This window comes from Chelonia mydas, chromosome 5, assembly GCF_015237465.2.
Source record: "Chelonia mydas isolate rCheMyd1 chromosome 5, rCheMyd1.pri.v2, whole genome shotgun sequence".
Classification (NCBI taxonomy): domain Eukaryota; kingdom Metazoa; phylum Chordata; order Testudines; family Cheloniidae; genus Chelonia; species Chelonia mydas.
Genome location: NC_051245.2, coordinates 4,992,335 through 5,006,098, shown reverse-complemented (window position 1 = coordinate 5,006,098; position 13,764 = coordinate 4,992,335). Strand labels below are relative to the sequence as shown.

Genomic DNA, 13,764 nt, shown 5'->3' with positions numbered 1-13,764 from the left:
TTCCTGTCCACTGTTCTGAAATCGGGGCAGGCCCTGAACCACACATGGCCTTTCCTCTTTTGTGGGGAGAGAGGCTGGGCTTGGAGATCTAGACTTCAAGTGAGGAACTTTAGCGTGGACCTTCGCCTTGCTCAGATACAACGGGGGTGAAAGCCACACAAGTACCTAGGTAAAGAGGCTGATTCTGTGTACAGCTTCTGGGCCAACTGCAGTTACGGGTGCCTGCAGCTATTGCACTGAAGGCTTTTATGCAGGCTCACTGTTTGGGAGATCTTGGCCCAGTGTTCCCTCTTAAGTTTTCCCACCCACGTGTGGAATGAATTTTGTTATGTGCACCAATATGGAAGTGATGTGTCACCTGGGGCCGAGGGGTTTGGAGTGTGGGAGAGTGAGGGCTCTGGCTGGTGGGGGTGGGCTCTGGGGTGGGACCTGGGATGAGGGGCTCAGGGCTGGAGCAGAGGGTTGGGCTGCAGGGGTGTGAGGGCTCTGGCTGGGGGTGTGGGCTGGGGATGAGGGGTTTGGGGTGCAGGCTGCCCTGGGACTCTCCCCCCCCCCCCCCCCCCCGCCCAGCTTTCTCTCCCCGCAGCAGCACCTGGGCTGGCAGGGCGGGGGGTATGCGCCCCTTCTGTGGGAGAGGTGCGGCAGGCCAGGGCTGCGCTGGGGCCTCATTATAGGCACCTCTTGCCACGGCAGGTCCGGGCCAGGGCTGGGATGGGGGAGGGACGCCACTCCCCTGGCCGCAGCAGGTCCAGGGCTGGGCTGGAGCCGGCAGGGAGAGGCATCTCTCCCTGCTGCAGCCCTTAATAGGCTGCTGTGTTGGCCGCACAGCTTAGCGGGAACTTAGTCTTGGCCCCGAAGGGTTTGATGGGTACAAATGACACATGCCGGCTTTCGCAGTGATGCAGCAGCTGGCTCTTTTGAGCACGTGGCGTTCTTCAGTCTCCACAGCATACGGTGCAAATGACCTCAGAACGGCGCTTGCTAAAATGAGGGCACAGAGCTCACTTCATTGCGTAGGGAAGTGGCAGTTACGAGTCTGGATCCGTTTCAGACCCAGAAAATGTTTCTACCCAGACGAATAGGGGAAGAATGCTGCCAAATTTTCCTTATTCTCACAGTTGCTCTGTGCCCTCTTCAGAGCGTCTCCCTAGCCACCCAGAGCACAGAGGGGGATGCGTTTAGTGCCCCATCAGTGCTTGCAGTTGGTAGAAAGGATACTTTATATTGGCTGCTTGAGTGACTCATCTTCTTTCCAGCCGATCGCGAACTTAAAGCATCCTTGTGCTCTAGAGCAGGGGTTCTCAGCCAGGGGCTTGCAGACCCTTAGGGGTACGCACGAGTTTTCCAGGGGGCAGAGCAACTCATACAGATATTTGCCTAGTTTTACAACAGGCTACATAAAAGGCACCAGCGAAGTCAGGACAAACTAAAATTTCATACAGACAGTGACTTGTTTATAGTGCTCTGTGTACTTCAAGAGCTGGCACTCTTGGTGTATGTGACTTCTGGAGGCTGCATGAGGTGCCAAGTTATGAAAAGTCCAACTTCAGAGCTGGGCTGCCAGAGAGCGGCAGCTGCTGACTGAGGGCCAGCTCTGCAGGCAGCTGCACAGAAGTAAGGGTGGCGATCTCGTGATCTCCCTCCCCTCTACATAACCTGATGACTACCCCCACAACTCCCTTTTGGGTCAGGACCCCTGCAGTTACAATATCCCGAAACTTCAGATTTAAATAGCTGAAATCATGAAAATTACTGTTTTTAACATCCTATGACCGTGAAATTGACCAAAATGGACCGTGAATTTGGCTCTTATCTCAGCAGAGCATCCAGTAAGCTGAACTGATCTCAAAAGGTGCGACCGCTTTCAGATTGGATCAGCTCCCTGAAGTCTGTGGGGAAACCAGGATTCAAAAGGCTTTTCATCTTGATCACTGAACCCTCAGCCGGGTGTTAAAATAGTTGCTGTGTAGGAGTACTAGCCACTTCCGAAAAAAGGGTTGACGGCAGGAATTGTATCCGCGTTAAAAGGCAAAAGAATGGCCAGCCTTTAATTTATAGAGGGCTTCTGGCTGAAAGCGTGAAAACCAAAGCTCAGGGAGGGAGAGGATGAAAGGCCAAAAGAGTTTAGTTCAGCTTCTCTAAACAAGTTCCCTTGCTGAGAACCTGTTAGTCCCAACAAGAAGGACTTTCTCCAAGCAGTTAGTGAAGCCCTGTCAGTGGGCTGTGGTGCACGGGTGAGTAGCCTAGTGGTGAGTTCCACTCTCCCATCTTACCTTTTCCCCCACAGGTTCTTGATTATCTGTTTGCACACGGCCAGCTTTGTGAGAAGGGCTTCGATCCTCTCCTTGTCGAAGCAGCTCTGGAAATGTACCAGTGTTCAGAGGAGAAGGTGAGGCTGTCCTGGTTCCATGCCAAGGGGAGGTGCTTTGCTCTGCTGTGGCGGCCGGGTTATTTCACTGACTTTCAGAGAGCATCTCTCGCCATGGAAGTCGAGCGAATGCCGGTTCGGCCATTGAGAAACCTCTGGTTTGGGAGCAGTTCTGCTCCGATTACAGAACTGTTTCCTCCACTTCCGAATGTCAGCCACTTTCATTATTTTTGCTACTGCAATGTTTGCATGAAAACAGGAGACCTGCCTTGAGAGCTCAGCTGCTCCAGCTGCCTTGCTTGAAGTCCTCTAGCCATTTGTGGCACCAACTGCTTGCTGCAGCCGATGTCACAAAGGACTGATTTCAGCAGCAGTAAATTATTTGAAACTCTGATTTTGTTTTAATGCCAGAGACTTGGCTCCTGTGAGGCTGGGAAGCTGACTGTAAGAAGGGTTGGTGTTTAATCTCCCGGATGCTAAGGATCATTGCATTCACTCTCCAAACGCTGCACTGAGGTCCTGGGGCTCATGTCCTGAGCACTTCAAGGGTGAGGCTGGGCCCTCAGCTTGTGCCCTGTGCCCCCTTTACTGTACCATTCCCTCTTTAAAATGAGCTGTCTCCTGACTTACAGCTTTGACAGCAAGACTAGGCAGCCAGCCTCACCCCACCCATCTGCTCCACATAGTCACTGGTCCTTCAGTGCCCGCGCTCCCTCTTTAGCTTGTGTGGCTGGTACATGCGGACCCCCCTGCTCTTTCCTGGACTCAGGATGGGAATGGGACTTGGCAGAAGGAGGGTCAGGCAAGCACGAGGGGCAGCTCCTGGCATGGCAGATGGGGAGTGGCGTGGACTTGGCTGCAGGAAGGAATCTGCACTCAGCCCCTCCTGCAAACCTGGTGACAGAACCAGCTTCACCGAAACCCAGGAAATAGCCAGTCCTTAGATGACACCCCCTTTGGGAAAGGCTTACACAAGTTTGGTGGGAGGAGGGGAAGCCAGAGGACTTGTTAGGGACGTGGGCTGCAAATGAAACAACTTTATGCGAGTTCACAATTCAGATGTCTCCTCCTTCTGTCAGCCCTTGGTGTCTGCTGAGACTCAGGGCTCCCAGTTGTGGTGGTGCTGTTGTTGGACACCTGGAAACTGGGGTGATCCCACTAACGTCCCATACGCTCTGAAGAGCCATGTGATAGCAAGGGCAGTTGTACAGTTCCCAGACTCAGCCCCATGAGCCTTTAGCTTCTAACAAGCATGGTCACAACTTCAAATTGATACAACCTTTGGAGGCAGCAGAAACTGAAAGGGCAGGCTTTGGCCTACATGGCCAGCGCGGGGTCCAGACTGGTTCTGGCCAATCCATGGATAAGGCGTGAAACCAGCAGGCTGCAGGGTGGCCTCAGTGAAGAGCATGTTGGGGACTGATCCCTAACTCTCGATGGAGACTGTGTAGGCCCCAACAATGGTCTGTAGCCTCAAATGGTTAATTCACGCAGCAGAAGTTAGTGATGCATAATAGACGCACTGCAGCCCAAGCATCATTGCCTGCTGGTTTCCTTCTTCTTCTTCTTCTTCCCATAGTGCCTAGGAGCCCTGGTCCTAGATCAGCCCCCCATTGTGCTAGATGCTGTCCGAACACAGAACTGTCTAAAGAGCTAGCAGTCTAAGTGGGAGTCGAGAGACAATAGATGGCGAGCCAGATTGACGAGGGAGTACAAGGAAACAGTGAGGCAGTGTAGGTCAACTGTGATGGGCAGTGGTCTCTGACACCAGCCGTCTAATTGTTGTGCAGCTTTCTGTAGGGATTACAAAGGCAAAGGAGGGTTTTAAAGGTGGATAACGAGGACAGCCAAACGGCTGCCATGCCGTTCAGTGTGCATCCTTTAAACAAGTGCGGTTGAACTGGTTTATCTAGGGCAGCTGGGAGTTTTGGCCATTAACTGAGCAGCCTCCATTCTGGCCAGTGGCAGGATACCCGCTCTGCATTGCATTCCCAGCCCCCGTCAGCATCCCCTGAATCAAAGCTGAGCCTTTCCGGGAACCTTCCCCTTCTCAAACACTTAATGTCTCTCTCTCTTCTAGACAACAGAACTTCTCCAGCTAATGAGTAAATTTAAAGAAATGGGCTTTGAACTGAAAGACATTAAGGAGGTCTTATTATTACATAACAATGACCAGGACAATGCTTTGGAAGATCTAATGGCCCGTGCTGGAGCCAGCTGAAAACACTGGGGTTCTTGGAGAATAATGGAGAGCGCCTCCAGGGGAAGGCAGCCTGCCGGTGTAACCAGACCGCTGTCATCTTCACAGCCGGAGCGTGTGATATGCTCTCTCTTTGGGAAGAAGCCCTGCGTTTCGTGTACATTGGAGAATGCGACTGACTGAGCCCATCTGTGTGCGTCACTCCAGCGCACTCTTCCCATTGAGAGGAGTTAACTTCCTTTCTTAAATTAAATTTTGAAAGTGCCCTTTCCTAGGTTTCCTTTTCTGGTTTGGCCACGAAGAGCTTAGACTGCCCGAGCACTACTGGAATTGTACATAGACAAAGCTGGAAGTATTTCCCCCCCACCCCCCGCCTCACTATTGCACTGGACTTGGACAGAGGAATACAAAGTTGGGTTTGAAACAAGAATGCTCTGGTTCTTTGAAGCTGCTTTCGTGGTGTCAGCTTTACTGAAACACTTGACTGTATCACAGTTCAGATTAACTGAAGTTGACCTTTAGTGCAATGGACTTTTATTTGTATTGGGTTGAAAATTAGTCTGTAACTTAGTGGAACACTGGTTTCTAACCTGTCGCTATGCATAAAGAGAGAAGCTGTTCCTTTCCCTCTTGTTTTTGGCCCTTCTGCCAGGCATAGGTGTCCAGTGCTTGAGTGGTGTGTAAACAGAGTTTTTTCACAACAGGTAAGCTCTGAACTCTAGCTGGACTCACACCCAGTGGCTGGTCCTTGAACCGAAGAGGTCAGAGCTGGGCCTCTGCAATCTCTCCCCTCCAGGTTTATAGGTTACTTAAACAAATGCCCTCCTAGGAAATCAGTTAATGGTCTGTTTTAAATGATATTCAGTGTGAAGCAGGGGGTTCATCTTTCAAGCACTTTCTTTAAATACAAACAATATACTCACTGCATTCGTTTCATTTTTTTCACACTGCTTTAGTTACATATTCACTAACATCTAGTAATAGACATCAGGTTTTTTTTGGTTTGGTTTTGATAGTTCAAAGTGTATTATGTTGTACATTGTTAAAGATCTAAATACATAAAATATACGCAGTTTCTTGATGAATCTTTAATTTGCTAAATATTTTGATTCTGCAAAAAACTCCTAATAAAACCCTAAAATGGAATTCCCAGTGTCCCGTTTCTATCTCTTGCGCTCCGGTTTCAGTAGAGGAGGTGAACTCCTGTTACAATTGGGAGGAGGGATGTAATCATAATCAGTCCCACCTAGTAGGTCCTCCAAACCCAGGCAATCCCTGCCACGCCCAGATGCTCCATGCTTGTATTGTGTCTATTTGACAGAGCTGGACACAACTCACAAGAAACTATCAGAACAGGTTTTAAAATGTCACTGTTAACACAGACAAGTGAGAAAGTCTCTGTATTTGCTCCTTACTTCTGAAAGTTGAATTTTTCCCCAAGAAAAATCTGTCCAGGAAGGAACCCCCCTCAGAAAGGGCATGAAATGCATTGCCAATGAAGCCTACTTTAACCAAACCTCCTTTGATACAGATTCACCTTTTTGTGGTTCTGTCGTTATGTTTTTTTTTAAAGTCTGGTTGGAGAGTCACCATGTCAGCACTTGTGGAGTATCCAAGCACAAACTAACCTGCCGTGGCTCCGATTTGCCCTGGAGCTGTTGGCTGCTTCATGCTAACTCACGCAGACGTTTCAATACCACTCTCCAGCTTGTGAGAGAAGCTATTGAGACACTTACCTGTGAGCATATATCGAGCCAGCCTGCTTCAGGTTGTTAAACAAAAATTGTCAAGGAAGAACCCGACCAATGTCTTCCCTAGCCAGCTGGTCCTAACTTATGTCGCAGGGTCTCTGAATTCTGTCGTGCCTGGTGCAACAGGATGAAAATTCTCTGGCACCTTCATTTTTACCTTAAGGAAAGGGTGGGGGGAAGCTTAGTGGTTTATATATACAAGTTAATACAGTCAGGGCAATAGGCCAGTACTTATTCCTCACCTCAGGAAGTTTGGGACTGGGATAAGCACATTTGGGTGGTTTTTACTAAAACAATTGGCAGCAAAATGATCAATGTGTGACACTTCAGTTGACATTTTTAGGTTTCAGAGTTAACCCGTTGAAATGAATGGGGCAGTTTGCAGCCTCCAGAGATATTGTCTGAGGCAGAGAACAATGAAAACGTGAGGCATGTAAGCTGGGAGGGATAATTTAATCAGAAAAATGCAAACGATGATTGGAAATCATTTATGAATGTCTTATGAGATGCCCAAAAAGCCATAATCTAGGGAAAAGGTGGTGGTGGTTAAATTATATAAAACAAATGGTAGAAAGGGGAAGTGAAGAGTAATGACTATAAATCAGAAGTTAGGAATTGTAGAAAATTGATAAAGGGAAGCCAAGGGACACAAGGAGAAATGTATGGCCAGCAGCGTTAAGGACCATAAGGAGTTTTAAAAATATATTAGGAACAAAAAGAATACTGACAATGGTATCTAGTCCATTACTAGATGGAAATGGTAGAAATATCAATAATAACGCAGAGGTGTTCAATAAATATTTCTGTTCTGTATTTGGGGAAAAACAGACGACTCAGTCTCATATGGCGATAACTCTTTCCATTCCACTAGTATCTCTAGAGGATGTTAAACAGAAGCTACTAAAGTTAGATATTTTTCAATCAGCAGGTCCAGATAACTTGGAACCAAGAGTGTTACAAGAGTTGGCTGAGGATCTTGCTGAACTGTTAATGTTGATTTTTCACTAAGTCTTGGAGCACCAGGGAAGTTCCAGAAGACTGGAAGAAAACTAATGTTGTGCCAATGTTTAAAATGGGTAAATGGGATGACCCAGGAATTATAGGTCTGTCATTGATCCCTGGCAAGATAATGGAGTGGCTGATCCAGGATTTGATTTAATAATGAACTAAAGGAGGATAATGTAATAAATACTAATCAACGTGGGTTAATGGAAAACAGAGTCTGTCAAACGATCTATATTTTTTGGTGAGATTATACATTTGATTGACAAAAAGATAATGTTAATGTAATATACCTAGCCTTTGGTATGGCATTTGACATACTGCTCCAAGATATTTTGATTAAAAAACAAAAATGATATAAAATTAGCAGGGCACATATTAAACTGCTAGCTCTCAAAATGCAGCTGTAAATGGGAAATTATCTAGCAGATCCGTTTCCAGTGGGGTTCCAATGTGGTTCTGGTGCCCACAATTCAAGAAGAATGTTGATAAATTGGAGAAGGTTCAGAGAAAAGCCATAAAAATGATTAAAGGATTAGAAAACCTGCCTTAGAGTGATTGAGCTCTTTCAGTCTATCTGTTTAGCTAAACTAAGAGAAGGTTAAGGGGTGACTTGTTTATAGTCTAGAAGTACCTGCCTGGGGAACAAATATTTAATAATGGGCACTTCAATCTAGCAGAGAAGGGTATAACACCAACCAATGGCTAGAAGTTGAAGCTAGACAAATTCATACCAGAAATAAGATGTACATTCTTAATAGAGTAATTAACCATTGGAACAATCTACCTAGGACTGTGATGGATTCTCCATCATTGGCCATTTTCAAATCAATGTTGGATGTTTTTCTAAAATCTGCTCTAGGCGTCGGTCTAGATGATCACATTGGTCCCTCCTGGCCTTAGAATCTGTCTGCCTTCCAAATGGTTAAGGGTTAAAATGACAGGGCTGCAAAACCCTAATCATCCCCTGCCTGCTGGCTGAGAGAGAACCTTATGGTTGCCACCAGTTTTAATGGTGAAAGCCTTGAAGAAAACCCACACTCTGCGGCTCTGGGGGAGGTGCTGGCAGCTGTCACTCTGCGTTCCATGAGTTAAGTACAGCGCTGTGGCTCCCATGCACAGCTGCCGCTGGACCTTTTTGGGACCAGTCCACAATGGTCTCGCTGCTGTAACTGATTCTCACGCTGCCTCAGCGCCATCTGTTCGTCTCCGGAGCACGCAAACGCCAGTGGCAGCCTATCATGGCGCTTGTTACACCAGGGCACGTTTTTAAACTTCAAAACCTATTTCCATTCTTTGTTCTGCCCCAGGTTTCTGGTGTGGTCAGTCGTCTCTCCCTGTCGCTGTGCTCATTGTAACAGGGTGCAAGACTCTCGGACGGGAGGGGCTGCAGGCTGCAAATCACTTTTTAAAAAAATAATCAGTCGTGTGCAGCTGGTGAAGTTACTGGCATGATGCTTCTGATGTCAGTAGAAGTGCTGGGCTTGTGTGTGGGGAGGTGGGGGTAATACTTCTGCCCCGTGGAGTATTATCTTTTACAATCTAATTTGGATTAGATCTCAACAATACATTTAATCCTGGACAAAGTGTAGAAGAGCCTTTTGTAGTCAACAGAATTTTAATTTAAATACAGTAAATTTAAGCACAACACAGAAGTCAGCCATGCACGCTAGCATCCACTCACTGCACTCAAATTCCAAAGTGAATTAATTTTAGTTCTTAGTTTACGTGATTTTACATGGTCAGGCTCTTCATACAACAAGGTTGTTTTATAAAGACTCTGTGCACACCCCATTCATCAATCTGAAATGAAAACCATCTCGATCATACCTGTAAAGAGACACCAACTTGCAGACGAATTAAAGTAACACCTAAATAACAGAACTGAAAGACTGGAGGGGGAAATATTGTTAGTGCATTTGACAGCAGCTTGTGTAGTCAATATTTCTGTTTCCTCTCCACACTCAGAACCCAATTCTCCAAACAAGTGGGCATGTAATACACTACTGTGTGCTGAATGTTAATGCGTGCAAATGTTTCCAGGCTTGGTGCCTTAGTTTCCTCTCCTGTTTATGAGAGTTTCTTACACAGTAACAGGAGAAAAAAATGCATTAAATAGAAAAATTCGATTGTGCCACCACAACCCAGGGACACATGTAGTACCTGAGAGGACTTACCTCCTTTTGAAAAAACTGCCTAGATTTCAAGTTATTGGGTATCCTTTTAACTTAACATTTACAGGGAGAATCATGCTCTGTTCAGTGAACTCTCATTGTGAAATGGGGTTGCTAGGCTGAAATGTGCCAGTTCTAATCCCCTTCATACAGGAGAACTGAGAAGAATGAGCACTGAGACAGAGCATTTAAGGCTTACATGGTGGTTCAGCTGAGGTGCAAAAATCCTGTATCCAAACTAGCTACCACCTCCTGGACGGCTGGCTGGTTCGCTCATCCAGATTGTCACTGATACATCCTGGAAAACTAGTGAGGTAAGCTCAATGGGTTTTTCATGCAACTGGTGTCACAAATGGTTCTTCTCCGGCCCCCTGCTTAGAAATGGCCATTTTAAATAACATGTCTAACCCCCCTCCCGGTGAACTTTCAGGCTTTTGCTTTGCTGAGCCTGTCTTTAAAACTCTTCTCCCTGGTAGATGGAGGTTTTATTACTCAGCTGTGCCTGCCTGCATGCCTTTGGGGCCCCTCTGCTTCCCAAATTTAAAGACACCGAGTCCTGTTACTTGCTTCTAGTCTTCGCCTTGGCAGGCGCTCACTTCCTGCTCTGTATATAACCATCTGCCCAGAGGAACCCTCTCCTCTTCCTGTGACCGCTGCATCCACTTCCCTCCCACCTCCTTCCCCCAGCTCCTGCCTAACCTGCATGCTATCCACAGCACTCCACCAAACTTTGTCTTCTGCAAATATACTAAGAAATTGCTATGGACACTATTGCAAAATGTCAGGATCTACCTGCTTGCAGTCCTGGAACAATGATTGACTGTCTGCTGTATCTCGGCCCCTCTCTGAGCATTCCTGACCCACAAGGGACGGAGGGGAGGGGAAGGGGCTTTCCAACAATCATGTATTTTAAAGGAAAATTCCCAAAGAAACTCAGTGTCACATCTCCTCTTACCACTCAGTAATTAGAACCACCCACCCCTCCTAGGGACTAGTGTAACAAAATCCATGTTCTTCTGTGGTTTTTTTCTTGACTACTGACTATCAAACATGTCTGCCTTGGTACATGCCAGGGTGTCATGCTTAAAGGATATAAAACAGGTACTTTCTCTCTCCGTGTCTGAATGCCTCATTTCCCTGAGCAGTGAAAGCTGCTTTCTAAGAGGCAAAGGCAACCTGGCTGGCTTCCTGGAGCTGCTGGTTTCAAGTGTGACTTGATGCTGGCTTGTAATCTGAATACATTAAAAACCTTAACTCCTCAGATCTTGGAATAAATCGTCTCTCTGCTCCCAGAGATAAGCCAACCGGTTACAAGAGGGAGACCTGACAGCAAGGGAAGTCAGAGAACTTTGAAAGATCACTTCTAAACTTAGGGTTGCTTTGCATATTTCTTGCCTTGGAATTCTGTTCCTGAGCATTTGTTATATGTGAAGTTTCTAGGAGCATTTGCACAGGGATGTTACCTTTGCAAAGCCCCAAGCTGCTGGCTAACACTGTATGTCTATCTAGCTGAAAGGTTACTGTACTAATGCCGGTCATAAGCCCAGGCTCCAGTGCAGTTATGGTTGCAGACTGGAAATTCAGATTCTCAAAGGATACACTTGTTATTTCACCCCTGACATTTATGATTAACTGCAATATTTTGATCAAGCCCCTTTTGGCTAGATCAAAGTTCTTTATAAACTCAGATTCCTTTTAGAATAGATTTTAGAATGTGTTCAGTTTCTGGAGTACATGATCTAAGCATATTCTTCAAGGTCACTTATGGCTTAAGCTGGTATACTCCTTTGTGGAGCAAATGTGGGACATAAGAGACCTGTCTGTTGCATCTGTGGAGGGATCCAGTTGATGGCTCTGATGGGTGGGGTTCAGCGGCCAACTTCAGGAAACAGTGAGGCTAATGAGCGTCTAACCCCCCCCACAACAAGCTGGGGATATTTTGCAGCTGGCTTGGAAGGGGAAAAATCAGTTCTGCAGTTTGATCTGAACGGGAGAACGGTACTGCCGCATAAACGGCAGCAGTGGACAGACCCACAGCCACCCCACCTACCACTAGGCCAAGATCCTCTGATTAACTGGCACCAATGTAAACTCAGTACAGGCAGCAGCAGGTTACGTGAATTTTCAGTGCAAGTTCTCTTGCACATGAGCCTTCTAATAAGTCATTTATTGTCCATCACTTAAAGCATCCTTACGATAGGTCTGCAGTGTTAGTAGCGGGCACAGAATGACTGTAGCCACCACCTAGGTTCTTCTGAAACTATAAACCAGTCTGGCTGCAACTAGATTTTCATTAAACCTCTGTCTGGGTTATTTTACTCCAGCAAACAGCTGTTCGCCTCCATTTCCTCACTCCCTTCTTCAACCAGTTCTTGTAAGTCTGGAATCTTTCTTTTCACAGGCTTTTCTGGTTTCAAAGTGTTTTCCTAGCTGCGTCATTTTCTCAGCAGCACACAAGTGCCTCTAACGAGAGGAGCGCGTCTGAAAACCACAGACTGGGACTCCTGCTGCTGCAGTGTGCATTTTGAGGCTACAGAATTATTGCTTCAAAGCGTATGGTTTCCTATTATAAGGATGGACCTAAGAATACAGAGCCCCTGGCTTCAAACCAGATCTATAAAGATTTCTCATTTACTTAAATTTCTCTCAGCCATTATCTAAAATATATGTTAATCATAAACACCAAACGTTACACTCGCCACCTCCCTTGCTGCAGGGGTACCTGACCACCAACGGTGGGGAAATAGTGAGCATTTGTTGCAATAACTAGTCAGTGCGGGATGAATGCAACCTGAAGCGGACTAAGGTGTTGTAGTTCTTTGCAGGGTAGCGTCAGTCTCGGGACAGGCTAAATAGAGCTGAAGCTGGGCTCGCATGCTTTGGATACACTTTGATTTCAGCATCAGGATTTCGTCCAGTTTGGTCACATAATTTTCAAAATCCTAGAGTGGAAAACAAATCAACAAAATTAATGCTGGATGGTGGATGATGGGGCTGGGGGGGAATAACTAGCATGCACAGAGTGAGGCGTGAGGAAAAGAGCTGCTCTTCTGAAGCAGTAAATAAAAGTATGTTTGGCATTCTACTTCCAGTGTCATCAGTGCACTCAATATTCTCTTGTTAAAGGCCTGACCTTGAGAAATAGCACAGCTCTGTTTGCAAGAGTCTCGGGGCCCCAGCTACTGGGGCTAACTGGCTTATTTACAGTCTGCCTCCCTACTGCTCCCCCTGTACTTTTTTCTTCCAGTGAAGTTATTGCTGGCAAAGGGGGCTGGATCATAGATTGGGATGGTAACAGTCCTACATAACTATGGTATTTACTGGGTGCCAAATACAGTAGTAAGAAAAGCACATTTGAAATGGTCTCTGCTCTTGCCATTCTCCAGTTCAGCTGTCCCACCCTCTTCTCTCCAATCTCCAGGACAGATGCAACGCAAGCCCGTTCCTATCAATGCACCTCAGTCCTGACCTGGTGGGAATCAGCACTGTGACCATCTCCACAGCCCATTCAATTGTAGGCCCCACTCAGCTGGGCTTGTCCATGCGATTTTTTAGGGGGGCAGGGAAGGTGGTGGGGATGGGCTGGTGATATCAATACCTGTATACGAAGAACTGAACGGAGGCCATTAGGTCACATGGTAGGAATTTGTGGTGTTGGTAAGAAAGCTCTGACTCAATCCCAAAGTAAATTTCAATTGAAGAATTGCTGTCAGCGATCGGTTACAGAGCACAGTGACTTAGAATCATTTGAACTGTGTGCTATGCGGTTTGGATGCGCTACAACTTCTTATAAGGGGATTTGTGTTTCTAAATTATTATTGTGTTAGGGATTATTTGTTGGTTTTATTTCGGAAAGAATACTGCCTGTGTCAACCATTTTATTGGAAGGTTGTATCTGTGTCTCCCATGCACTTCCTTAGCTACATTCAAGACCCATGCCCGAGGGAAAAGAGGTTGATGGGCAATAGGTGGGCTATTCTAGGAGCACCCCGAAACCTGTTTTTCGGGGTAACACACCACTGCCATGGACTCTTACTTGCCCATAGGGAGCAGGTGAATATATTTTCCAAGTCGCTTCCAGTGAATGATAGAAATTCAGGAGGAAAAACTTAAATATTTTAAAAAAAGGAGAGCTGCCTCTGGCTAAACAAATGGAGTATTAGGAGGCTGCTTGTCAAGCCCCTTACTGAACATCCCTGGAAACATTATTCAGTAAAGCAGCACCAGTGCTGTCCGCTGGAAAGCATGGTAGACTTGCCACATGGTGGC

The 13,764-nt window shown here is 46.5% G+C and overlaps 2 protein-coding genes across 7 annotated transcripts in view; one reads left to right on the top strand and one right to left on the bottom strand.

Moving 5' to 3' along the window:
• UBAP1 (ubiquitin associated protein 1) overlaps positions 1-5,714 on the top strand; it is a 56,580-nt gene extending 50,866 nt beyond the window's left edge. For 3 of the 4 annotated variants that reach the window (XM_037902421.2, XM_043546567.1, XM_043546568.1), the window contains 2 exons: positions 2,288-2,389; positions 4,449-5,714. In XM_037902421.2, coding sequence (XP_037758349.1) covers positions 2,288-2,389; positions 4,449-4,589 — 243 coding nt within the window. In that variant the 3' untranslated portion in view covers positions 4,590-5,714. Of the gene's footprint in view, positions 1-2,287; positions 2,390-2,779; positions 2,917-4,448 lie in introns of all 4 variants that reach the window. The other variant, XR_006290875.1, reaches the window with a different exon arrangement.
• A 3,206-nt stretch (positions 5,715-8,920) lies between these two features.
• Positions 8,921-13,764, bottom strand: part of KIF24 (kinesin family member 24) — a 40,721-nt gene continuing 35,877 nt past the window's right edge. For all 3 annotated transcript variants that reach the window (XM_037902621.2, XM_037902624.2, XM_037902623.2), the window contains one exon: positions 8,921-12,437. In XM_037902621.2, coding sequence (XP_037758549.1) covers positions 12,297-12,437 — 141 coding nt within the window. In that variant the 3' untranslated portion in view covers positions 8,921-12,296. The remainder of the gene's footprint in view (positions 12,438-13,764) is intronic.